Source organism: Mus caroli, unplaced genomic scaffold, assembly GCF_978045245.1.
Source record: "Mus caroli unplaced genomic scaffold, Mus_caroli_1 scaffold_15, whole genome shotgun sequence".
NCBI lineage: Eukaryota > Metazoa > Chordata > Mammalia > Rodentia > Muridae > Mus > Mus caroli.
In genome coordinates, this window is record NW_028227270.1 from 28,486,166 (window position 1) to 28,512,529 (window position 26,364).

Sequence of the window (26,364 nt, forward strand, 5' to 3'; positions counted from 1 at the left end):
GGATCCTAATGTATACAGTCCCCATAACAGAAAAAAAAAATGAGAAGTATAAAAAGAGAAAGCCGGAGATTCATAAATTAGCCACCATCACCAGTGATTTTTATTTGATTCACTGGAATGTAGAGGGAGCACAGACACTCACTATACCTTTATAGTAAGAGGGAGGAGACTAGGTGAGCCAAGCCAAGCAGAAGGCTGGGATGGGAGCTATTCCTTGGGGTTAACATGAGGGCACTTGAAGATGGGAAGAGGGTCGCCACCAGAAAACAAACAAAAAACAAAAAACAAAAACAGATCACCTGTGTACAGCCATCATGAGAATGCATCTTATTTTCATTTAGGGCAGATTCCCAGGCCAGGATGCTGCCGGGAATAGCTAGGAAGTTGTTCCATCAACCCTGGAAAGAGTCCAGTGTGTGGTAAGTGACCTCTCCTACTAACCCTTTTTAAAGATCCCTGTTACTTCCGCACGACTCTCTCCCTATACTGCTGATCTTCTGCAGCATCAGGAACAGGTAGAGTGAGGCCAGCCTTTTATTTCATGAAGGAAGGAGCTCCCGTGAACAATCAGTCCTCAAGAGAAACACTATGACTTGTTCTCCATGCATAGAGTGGGTTAACTGTGGTCAAGGAGTACTCAGCGAGCAAAGCACTGGACAGACATGGGAATTTAACAACATCTAGTTCCCTCTTCCCGGCGTGTGCTCTCCTCTTGCCAATGCCCCCCCCCCAGTAGTCTTGAGGTGACTATTTTATTTTCCACATTCGTCGCTTCTGCAGTGTATCTGTATTTCTTCTTGTTTGGCGCCAGATGTCAGATTGGCTTGCGTTATTCCAGGATGAATCATTTGGTTTCCTGTCCATGTTCCTAACCTTTCCAGCGCCTCTTGTATCATGTCTCAGTCATCCCTGCTGTTTACAATGCCTCTCAACTTAAAGCCATCTGCAAATCTCATTAGTGACATGCTGATTCCTTCTCCCCAAGATACAGGGTGTGCTGAATACAAGGCCTGACACCAATTCTCTCTTCCTCATTTGAGGAAATAATTATTCACACTGTTCTCAGTTATTACCTTTTTAAAATATGATTATAGTCTTATTGCATATATATTATGCTCCCAGTTTGGCCAAATCTAGACATGTGATGTCCCGATTAATAATGTTTTGTTTTGTTTTTTAAAGTGAGGTAGAAGGGATGGAGACATCCTAGGATGTACAAGGCCTGGGTTTGAACCCTAATGCTGCCAAAGGGAAGAAACTGAGTTAGTATCCACTTTAGAGAATAGTTAATTATTAATACCGTCAATAAGTCATGTTTCCTAGTATACTTAAAACATTTAGCTTGCAAAAATTAAAAAAAAATGTATTACCCCACTTCTTAAGGTGAGATTCAGCCTTGATTGCAGTTGCTTTACATTGATTAGCCAGGCAGTAAGAAACCATGTCTTGATAAACTTCAAAAATATGATTCAAATATTTCATGTTAGCAGCAAGACTCTGAGGAAGCCACTGGGCCCGTTGTGATTCACTGGCTCTTGGCTTCAACTTTCCCTACTCTTTTCTGATATTATTCAACATGTTTTCAAATCTTATTCTTCTCTCAAAAACCTCAGAGCCTGATGCAATGGCGGATTCCTGTCATTCAATGTGGAGGAAAAGAAGACAGGCAGATGGTGAGTTTAAAGCCAGCCTGGGCTACAGAGTGAGCCCTTGTCTCAGAATAAACAAAAGATCCAAAACTCCTTTAGTATCTTCTGTTCTGAGCTCCAGATGTTGGACTATAACGAAGAGCTGTCTTGATGCTCCAAGGGCTTCTCTATTCAGCAAAGAGGGTGAAGAGAAAACCATGGTGGGGCTGGAAAGATGTACAACTAAGGGAGCCAGTGGGGAGCAAGAGTGAGGTGCGTATACATCCAGACCCTGATAACCTCGCCCAGAGACTGGCAGGAGTATGACTTCCCTCCTTGGTCTGGGTCTGCATGCTTGGGTCATGTAGCCTGTGTAAACCCCACCTCTGCCACCCTTGAGGAAGTCACATAGCCTGGTGGCCAGATTACAGGTTTAACTTCCTCTCTCCCTATAAGGACATGCCCAGCAAGCACCTGGAATTCCTCTTCATGCAAAAAAAAAAAAAAAAAAAAAAGTTCCCAGAACTTCGGCATCAGGTAATAATGTACACCCAGCCCCAAGACCTCTAGCCGCTCACTCCCCAAGGCTTATATAGCCCTTGTTGTCCCCAATAAAGGTGAGCGGTTTCACTGAAAACTATCTCGGAGAAGGCCATGTCTGTCCACACTCACACAGACCAAGATTCTGCGGCACCCACACACCCAGATAAGCTTCTTTCCTTCCAAACACCCCTGAGTACTTGCCACGTCTGGATCTGTAATATGCATTAGCCCATTAGTTCCTCACTGAAACCCCACTCAACAGCTGGCAGAGCAGGATTCAGAGGGTAAGTGATTGCCTCTGATGCAGACAGTGGATGGATAGACACTCAAGCTGCAGACACTGGAGATGATCAATTGCTAGAGACTATGCTTTTGTTTTGGCTGCTGATTTCAGAGGTTTCTATCCATGAAGCCTTGTTGCTTTCTGCAACAAGGCAATGTCACACAGACACATCACACTGAGAGTACATACTACAGGAAGCAGAAGGGAGCAAGGAGCTGGAGTCCCACAGTCCCCTTTAAGGGTGTGTGCCTCCCAGTGGGCAGCACCCCTTAAAAGTTTCTACTGTTACCCAACAAAATCAACTCCAAGACAAGCCTTGAATATATTCTCTACATAGTAACTTACAACTGAAATTCAAAGAACAGAAACATGGAAAAAATATTCTATCTTGTTAGTTATTGAGACTATATATTAAAAAATTAAAATGCTACTTTGTACCAAGTTCTTTAGTAAAAAAGAAAAAGAAACAGTATGTGAAGCTGGTAGGGCTGCAGTAATAATATCTCTGTTGCACAGGGCTGTGGGGGATATAAAATGGTACAATCTTTCTGAGAAACAGTTTAGCGCAGGCAATACAGACCACTGCAAGGGGAGCCAACCTCACTGGCCCTCAGAAGGGATAAAACCAAGCACTACTCCATCCAGACCAATGAAACCTCGCACTGTCACTGAAAACCATGGGAACATTGAATGTATTAAATGGCCTATAGGGACTTTCTGGTTATTCAAAATTTATTGCAGAATAGCAAATACCATGAGGTTATGATATATAGAGGAGAGAGAGAGGGGTCAGGGGACATAAAGAAAGGAGGAGGGGACTGGAGAAAAAGACACCAATTAGTTAACTGAAGTTATTCATAAGAATGACTCCAGGGCTTTTTCTATTGGCATTCTATGCATTGTGCTGTCTGTGTGTACACATGAGCATGCACAAGTCCATGTGTATATGCACACATCTGTAGATGTGGAGGTCCCTGAGCTTGTAGAGGCCAGAGATCAACATTGAATTTCCCTTAGTGGCTTTTCCACTTTAATGTTTTGATATGGGTCTCTCAATGAACCTGGAGCTTCACTGGGCCAAGTAGACCAAATGGCCAGCAAGCTCCAGCGATGCTCCGGTCTCCATGCCCCAGTACTGGGGTAACAGACATGTGCTTTGTATGGGTGATGAGCATTCAAACTCAGGTCCTCATGTTTGTGCATCAAGCACCTTGCCAGCTCAGCCATCCCCTCAGCCCCATTAGCCTATACATTTTAGTAAGTTTAAAAAGTGCATAGAAACATCCACACTTCTAGCTTCATTATAATAAAGATCTAGCTTCGTTATAATAAAGAATATTTCAGAATAAAAATCAAGTTTTTGAAAATCACCATCCTGGCACATTAAACTAAACCTGGCTTTTAAACTCCGAATCCATTGTCTTTTTCCATCTTATTTTTCTTCAGCTCCTAAGCACGATTAAGTCGTTGATAAATCCCTTGATGACCTGTCTGATTTCATCCTCTGCTTTTTAACCACGATACTGATTTCTCCACCTGGACAATTTGTGCTTCTAAACTCTGCAGCCCAGTCTTCTCCCTACAACAGGCAGCTCTTCTGTTTCTTCAAAGCCTCTGGTGGGTCACCCCATTTCATCATTTGCTTCTGTAAAACTTGGCTACGGCTTACAAGGGTTTCTGTGTCTCTCACAGATGCCCATCAGTATGTGAGTTCGGACAATCCTTTGTTGGCAGGGGCATTGTCCATCCTTCCCAGATATCTGTCTTCAGAGCTTCACTATGACAACAAACTCCTCACCGCACATCTAATGGAGCCAGAGAACATGCAATGAAGGATCGTTTCATCTCAGGTATACTAAACTCCTACGCCCTTCCTGTACATGCACAAAGGTAAGAATAGAGATTTCCTGCTGCCTCTCCTGGTCTCAGCTTTCCTCAGCTGCCTATAGTCCTTTGCATAGGATTGAGGCCACGTGCCTTTGCTCTGCCCAATTTGGCATGTTTATTATCTTTTAAGTCCTCATTTGGTCCTTGACTCTCTTCCCAACAGTAACTGAATGGTTGCCCCACATTCCTCTATTGCAGAATTGGACATAAAAACTACATATGCAGTCTCCTTTGCCTTTATCTTTGGGAAAGTATCTGTAACTATGTCTATGTCTGTGGGGCAGAAGGAAAACACACATAGATGGCAAGATTCTGCTACTTGCTATGGTTTTAGTGTTTCTTCCAAAGAACATGAGTTAGGACTTTAATCCCTAAGCCACTGAAAGGTGGAAGTTTTAGGAGGGGATCAGGCAATGAGGGCTCTGCCCTGTGAATGACTAATGCTAGCATTATAAGAATGGGTTAGTTATTTGTGGGAGTTTCTAATAAAAGGGTGAGCTTAGCCCCTCCCTTCTCCCTCATTTCCATTCTACTGAACTTCCCACATGAGGTAACACAGCATATGACCATCACTGGGGGCCAGTTCCTTACTTGTGGACCTCCCAGCCTCAATTATGGTAAGAGATAGTTTCCTTTCTTTCAAAATCACCTAGGCTGTGCGCAAAACTGAGTTATAGCAATTTGAAATAAAAGAGTCTAAGCCAAGCCCAGACAGTCCTAGACTGAAACTACACTCATTTACCTCATACTGTAAGTTCCCCGGATGCAGTCTCTGAAAGCCTTCTTATGCACTCCCTCAGAGGAGCTAGTGTCTGGAACCTGTCTGTGCTCAGCGCCACCATGAAAGCTTTCTCCTTGCAAGGTTAAGGACGCAGGACAGAAATGGGATTCAAACAGTGTGGACACTTTCGGCTTCCACATGGCACCAGAGACTTGAGGATGTGTGCTGAGGCTGGCAAGAGTGAGAGATAAACAACTTCAAAAACACAGAAGAGGGTTTTAGAACTAGTCTTGATTGTATATACATGCAACGCGGTTTTTTCCTTAATTTCCACACCTACTATAACCCTCCCCCCATTTTCCTATGCCATTTTTAGCAGGGGTCAAGATGTTATGTACGATTCAAAATGCAAATGGTGTATCAGGTTTAAAGGATCATCTTTTCTCCCATGGGGGAAAACTGGGATATTGCACATCAAACCTGGAAGAACATAAGAAGTCTCCAAGTCAGTCAGTTTGCTTTCTGCATTTAAAATGAACCTTAAGTATATTTGGTCCTAACTGAGAAATACCAATACCTCTACACCAAAAGATTTAGCTTTTCCAAAATGTTACTCTTGAGAATGTCACCACCCCCAGTGAGACCTAAGGAACCAACCCTTAACCGTATTTATAATGTTTTCACATTATCTGTTTTTTTCCATTCTCTTATTCCAAAGGACAAAGCTAATAGTGTCTCCCCCACTTGGAATTGTGCAACTTTTGGAGCCTTGGTTGGTTGTCTCTTTAGAAATTAGAAATGTCTTTGATAATGTACAGCTGCCTTCATTTTTTTTTTTATCATAGTTGCTGAAAAGCACCCCAGGAGGCTGACCCTTATACCCTGAGAGATGGCCATGGTTTTCTCCTGAAGCTCTTGTGAGATCATGAAGAGGCTAAGGTCATCATTTAGGATCCAGATCATAGAATGGCAAATCCTAACCTCTCAGCACCATTTCCTCTTCAAACCCAGCCAAAAGTTTAATTTTATGTGCACGGGTGTCTTGCCTGCATGCCTGTTTACCACATGTGGAGGCCAAAAGGCAGCTTTGGATTGCTGGAAGTAGAGTTAAGGTGTGAACAGCCTTATGAGTGCTGGGAACAGAACTGGTGTCCTCCAAAGTGTGGAGCAGAGACCGTAGGAAAGGCCATTCAGAGACTGCCCCACCTGGGGATCCATCACATATACAGTCACCAAACGCAGCCACTATTGTGGATGCCAAGAAGTGCTGGCTAACAGGAGCCAGATATAACTGTCTCCTGAGAGGCTCTACCAGAGCCTGACCAATACAGAGGCAGATGCTTGCTGCCAACCATTGGACTTAGTATAAGGTTCCCAATGGAGGAGTTAGAGAAAGGACTGAAGGAGCTGAAGGGGTTTGCAACCCCATAGGAAAAACAACAATATCAACCAACCAGATGCCCAGAGCTCCCAGGGACTAAACCACCAACCACAGTGTACACATGGAGGGACCCATGGCTCCAGCTGCATATGTAGCAGATAAGGCATTGTCTGGCATCAATAGAAGTCCGTGGTCCTGCAAAGGCTTGATTTCCCAGTGTAGGGGAATGCCAGGGCGGTGAGGTGGGAGTGGGTGCGTGGGAGGGGGAGGGGCAGAGGGAGGTTCCAGAGGGAAAACCAGGAAAGAGGATATGATTTGAAATGCAAATACATAAATATCCAAAACAAACAAACAAACAAAAACAAAGCTAGTGTCCTCTGGAAAGAGTTGCCAGTATGCATAACCACTGAGCCATCCCTCCACCCAGCCTCTCAGCTCTTCATCTCCATTCCTCTGGGGCAAATGGAGGCAGGCAAAACTTTTCATTTTTCCTACTGATAGCTGTGGTTGTGACAAAGGAACAGCAAAGTACTATTTGTGCTATAGTGTGGCATCCCCTAAATACTCGGGAATTTAGAGTGCCCCAAATCAGACAAGGCCAATCCTCTGATAGAATCAATTAGGAGTAAGAATTCCTTGACTTCTTTGTTGACTGGCTCTCAGCTGTGAGCCGCAGGTAAGTTCTCTTTCCTTGGGGAATTCCACCCTTCCCTCAACTGTAGCACTCTGTGCTGCCCTCCTGCAGGAAGTAGGTGACATCCCTGTCTCTCGCCACCGCCACCGCAGCTGCTTCAGGTTCTTTGTGGATACAAAACTTAGCAAAGAGGTAGCAGTTTCGGAAGTAAGAGAACTACTTACCTGAACAGGTCCTGGAAGAGCTCCACATGTTAGTACATGTTAATTATCTTCCAATGAAAACAACGCTGGCTGACACCTATCCGGTTCCTATCAGGGACTGCCCTAAAACCGCTATAAGGAAACCACAATGCTCTCCACAGACGTGTGTTTATTAAAAAAGATTGGGGGGTGGGGTGGGCAGAGATGATTCAGTCAACAAAGTACTTGCTTATGAGGACCTGTCTGACCCCAAGACCCAACACTGAGAAAGCTGGATGTGGTAACACAAAATATGGAATCCTGGCACTGAGACGATTGGAGGTGGGACTTGCCTGGACTACTTGGTGAACTCCAGGAAAAGGTGAGTAACACCTGAGAAATGACACTTAAGGTTATATGCTGGCTTGTGTATGCTCACCCTCACATATGCACTTACACACACACACACACACACACACACACACACACGAGAGAGAGAGAGAGAGAGAGAGAGAGAGAGAGAGAGAGAGAGAGAGAGAGAGAAGCACATGCACGTACATAAATAAGAAGAAAAAGAAGCAAGCCAGTACCCTCCATCCGGCCTAAAACAGTGTTCTTTCCTTAATGCCTCCATTCAGCTGAATGGAACATTGCTGGACTGGGGGCCGACTAAAGGGCAAAGGAAGAGAAACTGACAGATCTGAGGAATGAACGAGCAACAACCGTGCACAGCTGTAGGTGTCTGGCGTGGCATGCAGGTCAGTGGCCTTGAGAGTAGGCATGCACCCACTTGGTATGGAGTACACATCTCACAAGGGTACCCATGGATCCTAGACAAAATGGGTGAAAAGAAACGGTACTTCATCCAGCTGAGCCCCAGCACCCAGTAACCAGTAACTTTTTTCAGCTGCTAAAGTTCATCTCAAGAAAGGCAACCATATCAATGAATAAATGATATACACCAAGAATTAACAAACAGTCCGATGATTTGAAATTTTATTGAGAAAATAGCTATTTTGAGATTATATCCAGTTTCTCATTTGTCAGAATAAATTCTTAACAGTGACCATCATTTCCACTTCTGGGTATTTCTACATCAGCTCTAGGTAAAATACATTCACAGTAGGCAAGGCTATGATATTTGCACACTAGAACAGATGCTTAAGTTGTTTCCCATCCAGAGACTGCCTTGGGAGACGGAGCCAATAAACATCATATGCAGCTCTTGTCCCTTCCTCTGTTGATCTTCCAGAAAGCTAAAGTGAAGCTACAAAACTTCAGTTTCACTTAAGGATGGTTTCTATTTTACAAAACAATAAGACGTAAGAGAAACCCAAATCATCTTTATGCATTTAAAGGCTTGTATACATCCGTCCTCCATCAGATCAAGACGCCAGCAGCCCACAGACCAAACAACAAGCAGCCAGAACGGCCTTCTCCTTCTCCAATGACTCTCAGAGGCTGATGCAAACTCTGGCAGGGCACTTCCAGTGATCGCCAAAGATCTGGGATATGTAAACTACATGATTACAGGCATTGCTCTAATCTTCAAGTGGAAAACCGAAGCATCAGAACTAAGATCCAAGAACTTTTCATGTGGTTGGTTGCTCACCATTACACCAGCACCCAAAGCCCACGGCAAGTTGTGCTTCTAATGTACATCCAAACCCTGGAGCATCGAGCCTGTGACTGTGTATATATGCTGCAAAGGCTGACAAAACGCCATAGCCTCACTGGTGAGCTGGTTTATACTCTGGGAGGAAATGAAGCTTGTTTAGTCACTCTTACCATCACCAGAGAAACACTCAAAGCAGAAACTTTGTAATAGGCACAGACAACAAAATCCTCAATGTTCTCCTAAGGACATTTCTCAGAACACAAATCCCATAAAACATCTACTTTTTAAAAATCCTCAGTAAAATACGTTAGGGAAGTGGTCTATTAAGTGGAAGTGCTTATTGGAGACAATGAGTCCCCCTGGGGGATGGGTATGCGCCTGCGCGCAGCCTTGTTCGGTCTGTCTTCTTTGCTAATAAAGTAAAACATCTCTGAAGCTAGAAACCAAAAACACACATTTACACATCAAAGGTTCTGAAAAGCCTACAGCAAGTCAGCTTTGCATAATACAGCATTTTCCAAACTTAGTAGAACAATATATTTTGCCAAATTCCCTCTTAGAATCTACTCTTGCATAAACTAAATGTTTTTTACCTTATAACTTCAAATTAATAAGAATGAGGGCATAAAAACAACGAGCCTGTTTCCCCTTTGAAAGAAGCTGCTGATTCTGTTGGAGCGATCCTCTATCACAACGCACCTTCACTACTCACAAGCAATCAGCTCCAGCTTCCCTTCCATCACATGGTGCTGTTCAAGCATGTTAATACTTTTAAGTAATCCATGGACTGTTTTTCTGGAAAAATATTTTTTAAGCCTTTTAAATTCCCAGAGTCCTCATTCGTTTTGGACACACCACCACTGAGTGCCAAACAAGCATCCTGGGGTCCCGGCGATTGCAACACCAACAGCAACTTCCACACTAACAAAGAACCAAAGTCTCCCTGGCTTTCCCATCATGAAAAGCAGCACTCTCACGTCCAGCGATGCTTCAGTTAACACACATTAGAAACGTAAAATCATAAGCATCTTGATATTTTAATGGGAAATCCGTTTTGGTGTGAGGTTGTTCGAAACATTCTCATAAGGCAAGGGCGATCTTCGGGGGAAGCGTCTGTTAGAAACCTGAGCCGCTTTTTCTTTAAACTCAAGAATGAAATAAAAAGATTATCAGTATAGAATATAGTTCTCATTTGGAACTAAATACTAAGTCTACAGTGTTAAATTTTAAGATAGAGATATGTATATAGTGACGGACTTACTCTATTAGGTTTGCTTTTTGAAAATCCTTTTATTTTGGAATAATTATAGACTCTTAAAGCATTATAGAAATAAAAGGAGATATTCCATGGCCCCATCATCCAGCTTCCTAAGTATATTTAAATATATTTTACTGTTAATTATGTGTATTGGGGGGAGGGTACAGGAAAATTTTGAGTACAGGTGCTCATGGATTCCAGAAGGGGGTGCCAGATCCCCTGGAGCTAGAGTTCCAGAAGGTTGTAAACCACCTGCTAGAGGTCCTGGGAACTGAACCCACGTCCTCAGCAAGAGCAGTACGTTCTCTCAAGTACTGAGCCATCCATTCAGCTCCCAAGCATATTTAAATATTTATATTCTGCCTTTGAGTGGTTATGGTTGCGGCTGTTGAAAAACTGTTGACCCTACCAAAAAAAAACATTTTGAGCAAGCTTGGTAGGTGCATGTCTGAGATGCAGTACCCAATTCAAATACCACCTGAACAAAGTGGTTTTCTTACAATATTCCACAAGTTTCTGCCTCTGTTGATGTTCATTTTGCCCATTTTTAAACTTTGAAAACACTTTAACTTAGATCTAACTTAAGTATCTTTGTTCCCTGTGTTACTGTATTTATCAGTTATAAATTTTTAGGGATTATAACTGGAAATAAAAATGGTTGCTTCCAAAAAGTATCGGGTCCTCTAGTACCCGGGCATTTGTTACTGTGGGCCTTTTGTGGAGTCCCCTCACGCCCTTGTCCGTGGTGCCTTCAGTATCAGGTCATCACCGTGATGACAGTGCTCACTGAGGGTGTCTTCCTGTGGGAATTAGCAAACTAATTTTTTTTTCTAGCTCTGTAAAATCAACAAAACTAAAAATGGGCATAATCCCTGTTTCCATGCTGTCTGCTACCACCACCTCTGAAACCCAAGGCTCACAGTGTTTGGTCAGGGCTGTGGACCACTTTCCCCAGCAAACTCACGCACATACATCCTGACAGGGTCACCACGGCCCTTTGTCCAGTCTGAGGAACTGCCTGGTCCCTGAAGTATTCTGTGCTCAGTTACAGCTTCCTCCTGTCCCATTTACTCAGACAAACAGAGCTGACTCAGTACTAACATCTAAGTTCTTACTCAGCTAACTAAGGTTCGGCAGCTCAGAAATGTGGTCTTGAAGCACATGGGCTACAGAATATAAGGCTAAAGGCAGTTCAGAGCCATAAAAAAAAAGTCACTTTACAGACATCCTCTCCACTAAAAAGAACAAGTGCTTGTTATTCTAAAATAATTAGGAAGAGTTTGGTGCACAAACAGTACAGTAACTCCTTGGTTGAAGTCTAGAGTCTTTGGAACATGGTCTGCTGCATTCTTCTATCATGCAAGCCCATGCTCCTTCCTCACAGACATTAGCAGAACTTACTCAGGATCACCTTCTAACATCCCCCCAGAGTGAGATTTCACAATCTAGCCCTGTTAGTACGGCTCTTTCTCTTAGGAGTTGTCACAGCTTTCCAAAAGAATCATCCTATTCTTACGTGCATTTTACAATTATAGACTACGCCAAATACTTTTTGGAAGGTTTACCATTAATAATAGTTGAAAATGACTAAGCCTGATTAAAGCATAAACAGATACATGACTAATGTGTCAACCATCCTTCTTCAATATAAAGTCAATCCTAGAGACAACGAAGCCTCTTGATCATTAAATTTAAAACACAATACTCAGATATACTCAGATTTCAGATTGTTGTAACTTGTTTTAGGAGATCGCACAAATACATACACTCACACCTCCCGTACACACATACACCACACACACGTACACACATACTTACCCTACACACATTCACTCACACACACATGCACAAACCCACACTCACTAGCACACATTCACCCCTACATCGCACTCTCATGCGCACACGCGCACGCGCACACACACACACACACACACACACACACACACACACGCACACGAACGCGCGCGCGCGCGCGCGCGCGCACACACACACACACACACACACACATGAACACACACCCTTTGTTAAAGCATCTCTGTGAAACTCGTTGAGTACATGTCCTAAATGCAAATGCACTCACAGAGGTGGATGGGACTGTGAGGACTACCTGTGTCTTATTTAAAGCTTCAAGAATGAGGATTTACAGTGACCTAAGACTTACATCTACCAAAAAACAGAGCAACCTGGGGCGATGTAGGTCAAATGCAGCCGAGCTCCGCTCTGCTCACAGTAGCCGAGTCTCTAGACAACACAGCCTGGTTTCTGCAGAACTTGGCAACATTTTCTGAGCACCACAGTAATCTTGTAAGACACTAATCCTAAACATGGTCCTATTTTTAAAATCCCAGAAGTAGTTTTACAATAACAGAAGCACCTTGGCCACTAAAATCAGCAAGTTTCTATTATATGTAAAACTACCACACAGCAAATCCTTGAACAGCTCATTCACAGTCAATAACTGTAAATTGTCTCAGAAACCCGCTATTTTTGACTCATTCCTTTGGATCCTGCAACTATAATTAAAAATGCACAGGAAATAATAGTTTGTCAGAAAGTGTGACTACATGATATGCGTATTAGGAAACAAACTGCTTTGAGTCAAATGGAGCACTGAGACCTGACACACAGGAGCAGATCCAGGACGCTCGCCACGGCTCATCCCAAGGAGGCTGAACAGTTAGGTGAGCACAATAACAATACAGTAGACAGCTAGATTTCCAGTTCTGGAGTTGATATAAGAATGAGACAAGTAAGCAACGGTGTACTAAATACACAGGTCTAAGGCTGCCATGTTCATCTCTGCTAGCTTAGAGCAAACCTATCAGCAAGTACTTAGTCACACTGGCTTGCGTGCTTGCATGCGTGCGTGCGTTATCAGGGGTATTATATAAACCACCTTTAACATTTGCATATGTAGTACTAAACTGCCAAAGGAGCAGACTTATGAGAGAACAATTAAGAGGCATATTCCTCATTGCTTTTTAAAATTAAATACAGGCTTTTCTATTAAAATAATTTCTATTTTTCCTGGTTCCTAAAATCAGCATCAGACTTCTTAAAAGAATAAGGTCTCAGCCAAAAAGCCACATATTATGTACTGAGACGAGTCTAAGAAAAACTAAGTTAATAAATTAACTTAAATACGTTAAAAATGTACATTCACATCAGAATTGCAGCTTTTGGTCAGCAACACCTGAACCAAAGGCAAAGATCTGCCAAGGTTAAGGCAGGATTTTTATATACAGTACCATGGGCTTGTCCTGCCCACCCACCCACCCAGTTCGCTTAGCATTCACCTTTATTTAAAATGCACTGCCAAGCTAAAATAATAGCTTTCCTAATTTAAAAAGAGAGTCAGATACAGCTCCCTCTGCTTTAGCCTTAAACGTATTACAGCATTCTTTGGGTCTCTGTACACTTGGCATCAGCAATGACTGCCACAATCATAAGACCAGCTGCAATTGGCGGTGACTGTCAGGGTGACAGCAGCTGCAAGGAATTACTCTCCTCTTCTGCTGGAGTCAGTTTGAGGGTCGGCAGCTTCCTAGGAAGAAGCTGAGGGCTTTGGCGGAGGTTGCCATCCATCTGTGAAAAGTACAAGACACATCTGAGTGAGGCTGAGGCTCTCGTCCTGTGGAGCGTGGCCTCCCCATTTAGTCTACAGCCTGGGAGAGGGTAGAACCAGGTGTTTCTAGGACTGATGGAGAAACTTCCTCTGATAAATAATCAATCACTCAAAAATTGTGGATGTCAGACCTTGTATACCAGCTGCCTCAGTATCCATAAGAAGCAATGTGGCTCTAACTCACCCTTCACAAAGTTACAGTAAGTGTTTCAGCGAAAAGACTACACTGCTGGACTTACTTGACCAGACCTTACCTAAGACACTGTCTACAAGTCATTGTGGATGCAATGTTTCTGCGCTCTGCTAATCTTCCCCACGCACTGACTGACAGGCACAGAAAGAAGCCCTTTTTCTAGGTCCCAAAGCCAGTATCAGAGCTGAAGCTTGAGCCAGGACTTCTTATTGTAACACTGCTGGTTTTTAACTATACTTCTTTTCCAAACTGAGAGTGGCCAGCATGCAAAAGCACCCCACAGGAATTGAGAGGATGCAGAGCAAAGGATGCTGGGAAAAGATATGGCAAGCACATGTTCTTTTGGTCTAATCTGGAGGTCCTTCGAGCACAGATCACTTCTAAGCTGACTTCAAGAAACAATTCATACAAAGTATATTTTTTAAGTGCCCAAGAAGTTCAGAGACACACACTCACACCCCTAGAACTCTAGGACAGGGACTGCTCAGTACTTAGTTAGATCTTCACAAACCACCTTCACCAAGACTAATATAGATGGTGCAAGATGCAGATCTGGACTTGATTTTCTACCAACTTTACTCCTTAAAAACCTTGAAAGCAGCTGCCATCAAACCACAAAAGGAGCAGAAAATAATATCCTATCATTCACCCAATAGATAGGCTGTTTTCAGAGCACTGTATAAATGCAGAATACTTAAAACTTCCCTTGTTTCTCGGGATGCTCTTTCAACACAATGAGAAAACATTTTAGCAAAGTGTGTATGTACAAGGATTGCAAAAGACAGAAAATAAGAGATTAATTTTCACTTTCAAATGAGGAAAGGGTGTGACCAGAGAACAACTGTAGCAAGCGGCCTCTGACTTCCAGCAAGAAGTAAGTTTCTCAAGCATTTATCTTTCTTTTAAGCTCTAGGCTTTTGCTATATATTTTAACAGTGTGTTTAAGAAGACCTGCTGCCCTACACTGTTACTCCAACCACCACAAACCTCCCACAGAAGAGCAGATGCTGGTGACCAGCTTACATGACTTCCATAAACTGATGAAGACCCAAGGTAGATACGTATGAAGTAGAAATGGGGATCCTAGTTTTGTCTTCTGCCTGTGTGGGTACTTCATAGTTCCCCATAGGTCACCAATTCCCCACATATAGAATATGGAAACTTTGTCAAATAGCCTTCATCTATTAGATGGGTGAGATCCTTTGACTATGAACACATCTTAATAGGATGTGTATTGGACTAAGCAAAGACTTGGAGTCACCCAGGTTTTAACTCAGACTACCAAAACATATCACCAAATGGAACACTGGGAAGGAACCAAGGTCATCACCGAGAATGCCCGGGGCAAGCCTCCTTGCCCCCTGGTGACAGACACAATCTCATTTAGTCACTGCACACTAGCCTACAGGAAAGAACAATAAGCTACCGCACTCATGCTGGAGCCTCAGCCCCTGTGTCTACAGTCAAACTTGCTCTTGACTTTCTTCAGCCCAAAGACCTTGGCAGGTGACAGAACTGCTCACACGGTCACATCTGTGAAATGGGACAGCAGTAGAATCTGCACATAAAACTTCTGGGAGGCTTGCATGAGCTAACCCCATGAAGCTCTTACACCCCAGTGCCTGTGAGAAAGAGTGAGCTTATCAGACACTTGGCGAGAATCTGCACAGCCTTTCACATGATTCCAATTGGAATCCTCAAATCTTCCACGGTTGGCTCCCTCCCCACTGCCCAGGTCCTTAAGAGTCTCTCACAAACTGACTCTCCAAAGTGTGAAAATACCTAAGCTGGTTAAAAACACTGCAGACTACATTAAGGCCAGAAGACCAGAAGGCAGGAGGCTACTGGGAAAGAAGAGAGACATTACCACTAAGGACGATGGGGCATGGGTGCTTAGACCTGCAGAAATAACTTCAGGACGGAGCTTGAACAGCAAGCAAGGCTTGCTTCTGACTTGCTGTCTTTAAAGGCAATGTTTGTGTCACCCAACTTGATAAATGCAAACTACACAGTAAAAAGCAAACCAATACAATTACTTAGTTTTTCCTCAATGGGGCCGCTGCTGTCTTCAGAGCACTGTATTAAATGAGTCTTTGCTGAAAGTATACTCAAACAAGTGAATACACAAATCACATTACTACATCCCCACAGAGAAGAAAACAGGGACTGAAGTCACCTGACCTTCTCAATTAAGTTGGACTCCTTATTTACAAGCTGCGTGAGCTTCTGCAGGTTTGCATCTACCATTTCTTGTCCAGCTGGGGAGACACCTGAGAAGCCAGGAGAGAAATCAGAGAAAGAAAGGGAACTTTGAAAGACTGTCACACTGTTTAAGGTTGAAAACAATGCTTTTCTGTTTACCCACCCTCCCAATTGCTCTGCTCCCTCCCCCAAAGAAAACAAAAGAGAAATGGAGAGGAAAACACATTTTGGGCTCAAGGGGAAAGTTAGGAGGGACAACAGTGCTCCAGAAGAAATCAGAAAGGAAAACACAAACTGTATCTATGGAGGACCCTGCGCAACATGACATGCAGCCAGCCACAGAGGTTAGGAAAGGCAAGGTAGTCTCATGTCTATGCTGCCTCTCTGGAATCATTACACATCAGTCACTGGTCAGACACTATAGGCAGCTTGCTAAGGCAGCGGTTTCCTACCATCTACTCACCAAGCACCCAAGACATTTAAAAGGATTTTTAAAAGTAGGTCTTTCTGAGCTTGATCCCAGGACATTCTAATTTGGAAAGTATAGATGAGCTGTGTAGTAGTCAGTCAGGCTTGCTAACCACTGCTCAAGAGTGACAAGGCTGGATGCCTCTTGGTTCCCTAATGTCCCATGTCCTAGACCTCCCTGTCTGTAAAGCACATAACTCACGACAAAAAACAGCCTGTCTACCTAAGCCAGGTACTTCATAACTTCTGTTTCTTAAAAGGACAATTTCAGCCACCTCCACAGATGCAAACTTAGTGCCCCGGTCCCTTAAGCACAAGGCCCCCGTCACAGAGAATTCCATCCTAAGTGCCAAGAGCCCTCTACTTACTATATCTCCAGTTTGGTGCAATCAGTTTTCAAGTAGAATCATGGGAGTGTACCTCACCAAAGTCACTCTGCTACTGATTTCTGTTCATGAAGGAAAATGCTGGAAGCAGCAGGTAAGAATCATTTAAAGTGATTGCCCACTCACATGAGGGTAAACACTCACTACTCGTCAGCAGGGACTCAACACGTGGGCTTTAACCTTTCAGAAGAAAATGGCTCACTTCAGGGGCAATACTTATAGGCAGATACGCACAGAGGGTAAAGTCCAGAGGACGGTGGGAGTCAAATGCCTCTCTCTACATGTAAATAACAACACGGAGCAGATAAGACTGGGAAACCACCAGGCCTTGAAGCCATGAACCAGAATCTTAGGCAATCCACAAACTTGTTCTGCTTCGGCACTGTCCGGAAACTATCTGAATAAGCATTAGCTGATGAAATGCTGACTTACCTCCAGGGCCTGGCCTAAAGTAGCTGTCCAGGATGTCATCGCAGAAGCGGCACAGGTTGCAGAGCTGTTTCAGATGCTTCTGTAAGTGAACTTTGGGAAAACTCACTTTATAAAGAGGCGCAAGGAAACCGAACACATAGGCGTCCAAGGTGGAAGGCCTGGAGACAAAGGACTCTCCTTCAGGGGCACTTAAAGGCACTTTTAGGGTTCAAACCCTCTGTCAAGTCCAACAGACAAATCACATTCTAAACGGTTTACTACCATTTTTGTTTCCAAAAGTGAGGCAGTCCAAGTTTTACCTTCTAAGTAGTTTTAAAAATAGTCTAACCATTTACTTTATTCAGAAGCAGCTGAGGTTGTGAACTACAAATGTTGTATACTAGAAGCAGGGTGAGAATAATGTTTGATACTTTTATAGCCACATACTCAGTACAAGAAGCTAATGTTAGATTAATGCAAACAACAACAACAACAACCAATAAATCTTGAGCTAAGAATAGAACCTGGGGCCTTGTGTGAGCTATTTGAGAACTCTGTCACTCAGCTAAGCCCCAGAACCCCCTTTGAAGTGGAAAACTGATCTTTTGGGGGCAACGGAAGAACTGGCTTTAACTTACATATCACTGAATACAACAGCATGTGTCAAAACTACATTTTTTCCCCATGATACAAATGACAGAGTATATTTGTACAATAAGAATCAACACAAGTCCAGAACCACCCACCACCAGCTCTGGGCTGAGAAACAGCTGGTGACTTCCTCCAGGGTGTTCGTCAGGAAGGGCATGGTGGCACGTGTGTATCCAGGGGCTTCATGATCAGTCCAATGGGCAACAGACATGCGCCCTGGATACCCTGTGGGAGGAGGGGCCCTGAGGCTGCTGAGATCGAGCCTCGGCCAGAAGGGCTCGCATCTTCTGCAGCAGAATCACTGACCCAGCTTTTTGTTGTTGTTAAGGGATAAGAGATGGCTTATTTTTGAGTTAAATATGAGTGGCTATGGCCCAGGAACACAGACTTGGATTACTCCACGTAGGGTTTTCAGTGTGGCAGCAGTTTCATGACATTTTCATAGTAATAGCACAAAGAAAGCCGTAAGTCACTTTTTTTTAAATACACTGGTAGAAATATCAAAACAGTGGCTTATGGCTAAATGACTTTTAAGAGAATTTACTCACGTGTCACCAAAGAAAAACTGAGATGTTCCCAATCTGTTTGATAGGAGATTTAGGCACTCCCTGGCATCTCTATATATCTAAAAAGGATGAAAAGTGCTTTGCAGGTAGAATCTCTAGGTAAGGTCACCTCTCCCTTTCCAACAGAGCGCCGGCTGGGAGAATCCAGGCTGTACCTGTGCTTCCACTTCTTGGACATGGTAGAGGGGAGGTTCTCCCCTTGTCAAGAGAATCCTATTCAGGGCTCCTCTAGACATCCTTCCCGGCAGGATTAAACTCAGAGGGAAAGGGATACGAGAGGCAAACCACGGCTTTGTCACGGTGAAGTAGTTCTCATTCTCCACCCAGAAGGTGTGAAGCTGCCAAAGAAGATAAACCATTACAGGGATGCTCCACCAAAACAAACCCCACCCAGCCAATGTGAACCATTACAGGGATGTTCCGCCAAGACAAACCCCACCCAGCCAATGTGACGGTATTTTCATAATTGTCTTTGAATAAAGTAACTTCATTTAAATTTTCCAGATCAAATGACTCAAGGTAAAATGAGATTATTTTAACCATATGAATTTTGTTCACTGCTATATCTCAGGACCCAGGATACAGCCTAGCACATAGTCAGTGCTCAGCAAATAGTCCCAGAATGAATGAACTACAATATAACCAATTCTATACATGGAACAAAGTCTCATCTTCCACCAATAGTGTTTATTTCCAAAGCAATATTATTGTACTGGACTGTAACTCAGTGGTAGAATGTTTCCTTAGCCAAACAAACAAACGAAGCGGACTATCCACTTCAATGGGAAGGTAAATGTCTAGGAGAATTCAGCTTTGTCATAATATAAAAGATCAAGGCTAATACAAGAAATCTCCCCTTTAAGATACAACATTTTCAACTAAGTCACTGAAATACTGTCATACTCAGAGGTACTCACCACAGCAGGGAGAAGTTTCTCTTCCAGGAGAGCAATGTAAGCCAGTGTGTCTGCCCCTTGTTTTGCTGAGAGCTCACAGTCCACATTATATTTCTATAAAAGAGAAAAACAGTCTTTCAGAGGTCAAAGGACATTCCTAGGACAAGGGAGATAAACAAATTAGAACTCCTATTCTCCCTCACAAATGTCAAACCTGACATTAAGAGGGAGGAACACTAACCAATGAAAACTGTTTCTTAATGCACCATACACACAAAAAAAAAAAAACCCAATGTTGCTTACAGCTTGTCAACTACCTTCTATTGCTTCCATGCTTATCAATGACCTTTGTTCAAAGTATGGCGCGTGGTACAAAGTTAATGAATAAAAGCAACTGTTTTTCATAAGGAAGGAAAAAAACATACAGTTCATTATAATGGTTTTTTTTTTCATAAAAAAAGGAAACTTCTCAATTTAGAAACCATTCAAATTTTAATGGTAAAAGATGTTTTCTTAAAGTACTGACAAACCACGTATAACCTTCATGTTTATAGGAATCTTTTTATGTTTAAACATCATGACTTACTACATAAATATTTTCACGTCACGCACTTTAGATAAAGCTTGTAACTATGAGATAAGTGCTTTTTAAAAGTGGAAATACAAAACTCAGTATTCAACTCAGTGGTAGAATGCTTGCCTACCAGTGACTACAAGGTCTTGCATTCAATTCCTAGCATAAAACCAAACCAAACCAAACAATAACAACAAAAGTGATCAAATAAAATAGTTGCCATATGGTGGGAACTCAGGTGTCACACTTAGCATGAAATGTATAGTAACAACAGGACTAAAGTGATAACATTATCAACAAGAATAAGTCTGAATAACTAAATTGAATCTTATATCCTTTTCAATAAATTCACAATAAATACATTACATATACTTCACTAAACTTCCAGATCACAGTAAAATAAAATGCATGCCTTTCAGCACCAGTAAGCAAGTCTTTGTTTCTCTATTGTCAAGATCCAGGCATTCCCAGTTGCCCCCAAAATTAAAAACACCTTATAGTGAACTAAAAACAAGTCATACAGGATGCCAGGTGTGATTGTCACACCCACAATTCTAGCATTTAAAGCCAGTCTGTGCTGCACAGTGGCAGCATAGATTAGCATGTAGCCCAGTCTGAAATAATAATAATAATAACAATAATAATAATAATGAGTAACATGCAGAAAACTACCTACTTCTTCTAAAGGAGCCACCCACCTGTTTTCTTAAAACGTTTAGAATTTTTGCTGGCTTAGAAACAATGCTGTCTTCAGTTGTCAAAATTGGTACATCACCTATAATCAAAAACAATTTACACACAAGCAAACACGGTGATTTATTCTGAAGATTACAATGCCTTAAAAACTACACCAGTTGGCACATAGAAGAGTATGGGTACAAACTTCTATGGGCTTTACAAAAGGCAGCACTAAAAAACATTTTCGTCTCTCCTATTTTCCAGATTTGTCTTGTACCTTTAGTTCTTACTCGGAATGACCAAACAGAACCAACTAACAGCCAAGGTCATTCTAAGAAGCTAAGACGCCCCAAGTACTCTTGGGCTATATGGCTGTAATGCAGGAAGGGATGCAACTGTTGAAAAGGGCAGAGAGGGGGGCGTTTGAAAGCTTATACTGTACCTCTTGACCCTCTCCAGGTGTTATCTATAATATTGACTTTCAAGGGCGCGCCAGAAAACTTGGCATAAGCCTGAAACAGAGTTTGCAATAAGAGATTTTAGACACTGAGAGCAGGCATGCAGGCCTGCAGCAAGGCTCTGACTGACGCACCCTCATAGGCAGCCTGCGGCTGCCAGCGCCCCTCCCCCGTCCGCCGTCGGGGACGCGCAGGCTCCTCGCTCCGGGGGACCTCGGATGCAGGAGGCAGGGCCTGAGGATGCGGGGCCGCGTGTGTGCTTCTCCTACTGCAGGGACAGTGCCGCCGGGCCGCCGGGACCTGACGCTTGCAGGCGGCCCCCCGGTCCCCAACGGAGCCCGCGGCTAGCCAGCCCAGTCCTCCCGAGCCCCGGCCCGCGAGGCGGCCTCACCAGCACCACCAAGGACTCGCTGTGGACCGAAGGGAGCCCCCAGCCTCCTCCCCAGCAGCTGAGCTCCATGGGGGCCGCCATCTTGCCGGGGCTGACCTCTGTCACCCGGAAGTACTCCTACCGCCCACTCTCCAGCACGTGGAATGGAGGGGGGCGGGACGAGGAGCTGGGGCTGACTCCTTGGGGCTTTGGACAGAGTCAGAAAGGACTGCAGCAGGCCTTTGAGAGAGAATTTAGCAACCAGACTAGGAGCTGTGCCATAAGGGAAACAGACCTCCTAGGAGTCCTCCAAGTATTTATTGCATTCAGTATTAATGTACAACAAAACTTGAAATCATCACTATGGTATACATAAATCTGTACAAAAGTAGTTTAAACTGACATGGAGGTCGCTGGTACAAGTTGGGTCTTTGCGATGTTCAGTCATTGTGATGGTCCTTTGCCTGCCTGCCTTTCCAGTTTCAATTTCAGTTGGCATTCTTATGTTAATGTGATTCGACCTCATTCAAAATTAACCCTGTTCCAAAGTTTTTAACAGAAAACTCCTGCGTGCACACTCCTTTAATCCAGAATGGCTTTCTTCTCTAGTGGCTCTCCCCAAAATAAGTTTAGTGCAGCTGGAGAGGTGGCTCAGTTAAGAGCAGTTTTTGAAGACTTGGCTTGGTTCCCCCAACCTATACTGTGTTCACAGTCATTCTACTCCAGTTCTTTGAGACCTGAGTCCCTCTTCTGGCCTGTAAGGGCACTAGCCCTTCACGTGGTACATACGTGCAAGCAAAGCACACACATAAAAAGTTTTGTTGTTGTTGTTGTTTTTTAGTTAAACTTAGCTTTTTCAAAATCATGAACTTCTTCCAGCTTCCTGAGGCTCCCTGTATGCACTTGAATTTTGAATTTTGCTTCTGTCCATACTCACAGGCTTTTTGCCATCCACTCTACAGAAGCTCTTTGTGGCTTCCTAGGTGTGGGGCCAGTGAAGACACAGAAGGTCTTGTGCTTAGAAAGGCTCTTCATTCACTTCATGTTCTGCTGTCACTCTCTTGAAGTCATAATCTTGGTGTGAAGGGCTCTGCACTTTTATTTTAGACTAAGCATTGTAAATCATTCAGCCAGTCTTGTCTATGGACCTAATGGGCGTGCACTAAATATTAATTTCTCAGAAAAACCATTAAAGAGAAAACTTGGCGATGTGGAGATTTGGGCATACTTTTCGGATCTCAGAATCAGGACCTGAGAGCTGTGTGATTTTTACAGACAGAACAATAGTCTTTCTGGAACAGCCCTCATGATACACCTCTGGGTTTTCTGTTTTCCTCTATCACAAGAAGATGCTAGGGTCCCCTTCAATCGAAACCTATTGCCGTAACAATAATATTCAGCAATACTTTCTAGGCATTTTTCTGCACAGTAAGGGAGCAACTCTCCAAAATTACAGTTCTGATTTCCTAAAGTCTTTTTTAAATATTTTGCTTCAAAAATAGTATATCTCAAAAATGGAAAGACAATACATTTCAATCCTAAAAGTCCATTAGTCACACTTTTTAAGTAGGAAATGCTTAGCAAATGTATAGTTGAAACTAAGCAACACATTTACTGAGCAGAGAGTACATCTGAGGTACTAAGAGGCTCTGGAAGAATACATAGATGGATGTGGAGTATCTCCTTAGGAATGTATAGTCTACAAACCAGACATTACACATAGGTAAATATAAAAAGCCATTGTTCCACTAAAGAGATGACTCGGCTGTTAAAGGCTAGGTTACAACCAAAACTATAAAAAGCCATTGTCACAAGTAAATGTAGAGATTTATAAAATACTAAAACACAGAGGAGGAACCGTGCATCACTGTAGGATTGTTGGAGGATGGCTGGGCCCCCTTCATATAAAGAAGGTAACTTAACTTTCTGACTCAGTGTAAAGGAAACTTCATGCTTTGAGAAATAAAATTCTAAGCAATAAAAATAAAGCTGAGCATCTGTATCCTACAATAAGACATTTTAAATAAAATCCTGCAGTGAGGATATGGGTTCTCTGTGTCTTGTTGGCCACTGAGGTGGTGGGTGATCATTCTTTGTGGGCACATAGGTGATTACTTAGTGTGACCTTCTCTCCATCGCTCCTGCTACTTACACTGATTTTATTTGCATTAGAGAGAAATTTAAATCTATTCTCTTATTAAGTTAGGGCAAAGAACACCATTTCTCCCAATCTGATAAGAAAATTCCTTCTTACAGGTTTATGTGTCCCTAGTTAATAGCAACCTTTGTGTTGCTGTAATTCCTTTTGAGATTCTATATCTGCTAGCTTGAATTTTAAAATACTGGTGTACCTTGTTGCACAACCAGGCTGAATACTGTTCCAGACAATGGGAAGAAAGCTGAAACCATCAGAAATCATGCCTGGTATGGGTACTTGGCTCCTGTATTCTTCCTGGCTGTTAAAGACGTTGTTCAGAGTTCATCAAAATCATCATTTCGGATTCTTCCCAGGCAAAGCATTCTCACTGTCTGCAAAGCATTTGTGTATGGGCAGGATGACCTGGAGCACAGCTTTATAATGATTCTTCCAGACCACGTTTTTCCCTGAACATTTTTGTTTTTCAAAAGATGCTCATTCAGTGGCTTCGTCTGAACTTAGAGGACCTGACCTTGGCATCCAGTCCTGTCACTCATGTGTTTCATAGTTTTACTTGGGGCCATGATACAAGTTCTTTTACAGTCCCCACATGCTGCATTCTTGTGACTAGGAATCTATGAAATGGAGTTCCTGGCAATGATGGGATGTTTGTGATAAATGATCATGCAGTGTGGTCCTTTATGGGGGAGTTAAACTGAAGAGCCTTGAATGTCCCTTAGTTCATGTGCAGATTTAGAAATCCTTAAGGAGAAAACTCCCATTGAAAATAGGTCAAGAGAACTGGTTTTTGTTGTTGTTTGTTTGTTTTTAGTTTCTAAGTTTGCTGTGTATTTGTGAGCCAGTGATTTACTTTGATTCCTTGATTTTTCAATTATAAAGTGAAGGTTCATTTAGCTCTGAGGCACCATCATTATATGTGCAATGAACACTTAGTAATAACTGACATTTGTGGAACAATAAATACCAGAATTGTTTTTAGTATGTGACACAACTCATTTGATCTCATGTTATCTCCTCCAGTTTTCATGGAGAGATATTAACATGCAAAGATGTTAGTTAACTTCCCAAACCTCCAGCTAGGTGGGAGAACAAGAATTTGAACTTAGGCAATCTGCTTTAAAGCTGAGACTCCTTTTTAGCCAATACCATAGTACATTCCTATGAGAAATCTGTTTAGAAGTCTTCTTTTCATTCATTTGTTTGAAGAGACTTTATTAAGAAAGAAAAAAAAAGTCCCCTTTGTGGCACAATGCACATATTACGACTTCTTTAAGTAATGTTTAACATTAAGCCATTGAGAAAATCAGTTGATCATCTTCTATGTGTCTAGCACATTGTAAGAGAGTAAGGAGATAAAAGCTGACATTCATGCTTTCAGGTGAATGGCTGGTGAAGTAAAAACTCTGTTTGAGATAACTAGATACTAACAGGAGGTACCATTTTGTCAAGAAGACAACACCCTAGGGTGGTTTTTAGACAAAGGCTTTTAATATCTTTCCATTCTTGGCAAAGGCATAAGGAAAGAAGCAGAGCATTGCTGACCTTGAATCATACGTCCACTGGGTTTAGTTTAGCACAAAGAAGGAAAGGGCATATGGGGTAAACTGGATGGGTGAAGCTGTGACGTGGACGTGAGGGTGTCTGTGGCAAGAAACTGTAAGACAGATATTGGTCAGAAGGATGATGATTAACTAATGGTTACCAGGATTGGATATTGTGGGAATGTGTAGTTTTGAAGGGTGTAAAGGAAGAATAAACCATTTAAACAGAACCAATAGATTCCTCAGTCAAGGGCAACAAGAATAATAGAGTTATTTCAGGAATATAATAGAAGAAGTTTTATGACTCCATAAATAGCCTCAAATGAAGCAAAAATGTTCTGGAAAGTGAAACAAGGAAGAATTGCAGAATATCATAGAAGAAGACCCACTTGGCACACCTGGGCTGCGCATTTTTCACAGCTATGTTGTTAGAACTCAGACTTCAGGAACTCACTGGAAGAAGCAATGTGAGGAGTCAGGATGGCGAAGATCTCGAAGACATAAAAGAAATAGAAAGATCAGCAGATTTGTCTGCATAGAAGATAAAGCTTTTGAAAGGGATGTCAAGATTGATTCCTACCCAAATGAAGACAGAAGTGGCCCTTGTGAGCAAAAGCCTGGAATGCTGGAAGGAGGGATGGGGTCCTGAGAATTGAGAGGCTGAGATTAGGAACGTGATCTGTGAGGCTAACGCTGGAACCATAGATGATAGATAGGCATGTTTTCTCTTTGACACTGGGGAAGCTTGAAGCAGGAACACAGGATGCTGAGTAAGCTTCAAACTTTTCTATTATGATAGAAAGCAAAAGGGCAAAGATATGGGAGATAGCAGGGAAGGGAGGGAAGGGGAGAGATGGGGAGAGAGAGACAGAGAGAGAGAGAGAGAGAGAGAGAGAGAGAGAGAGAGAGAGAGAGAGAGAGAGAGAGAGAGAGAGAGACTATCTCCAGGGAATTTGTGGATAGTGACTAGAAACATTGCTGACAGTGCCAAAAACCAAACATAGTTCAGCATGAAGATGTATAACGCCAAAGGCTGGCTAATCACAGGGAAA

At 42.8% G+C, this 26,364-nt stretch overlaps 1 protein-coding gene across 4 annotated transcripts; it reads right to left on the reverse strand.

Annotated features, from left to right (window-relative positions):
* Positions 1–8,247: 8,247 nt before the first annotated feature.
* Mtx3 (metaxin 3) lies at positions 8,248–21,729 on the reverse strand. 4 transcript variants are annotated; one of them, XR_015045382.1, is made up of 10 exons: positions 21,635–21,729; positions 21,228–21,297; positions 20,806–20,882; positions 19,555–19,647; positions 18,793–18,975; positions 18,620–18,696; positions 17,442–17,599; positions 16,135–16,223; positions 10,139–13,720; positions 8,248–10,022 (listed from the first exon to the last, which is right to left on the reverse strand). XR_015045382.1 is itself a non-coding variant. In XM_021180752.3 (9 exons), exons 1-9 carry the CDS (start codon positions 21,713–21,715, stop codon positions 13,610–13,612), a joined length of 939 nt encoding a protein of 312 aa, XP_021036411.1. In that variant the 5' UTR covers positions 21,716–21,729; the 3' UTR covers positions 8,248–13,609. The 4 variants fall into 4 exon arrangements, 1 of the variants encoding a protein (XP_021036411.1); XR_015045381.1 differs by having other exon boundaries at positions 8,248–9,012; positions 9,577–13,720; XM_021180752.3 differs by having other exon boundaries at positions 8,248–13,720.
* Positions 21,730–26,364: the final 4,635 nt, after the last annotated feature.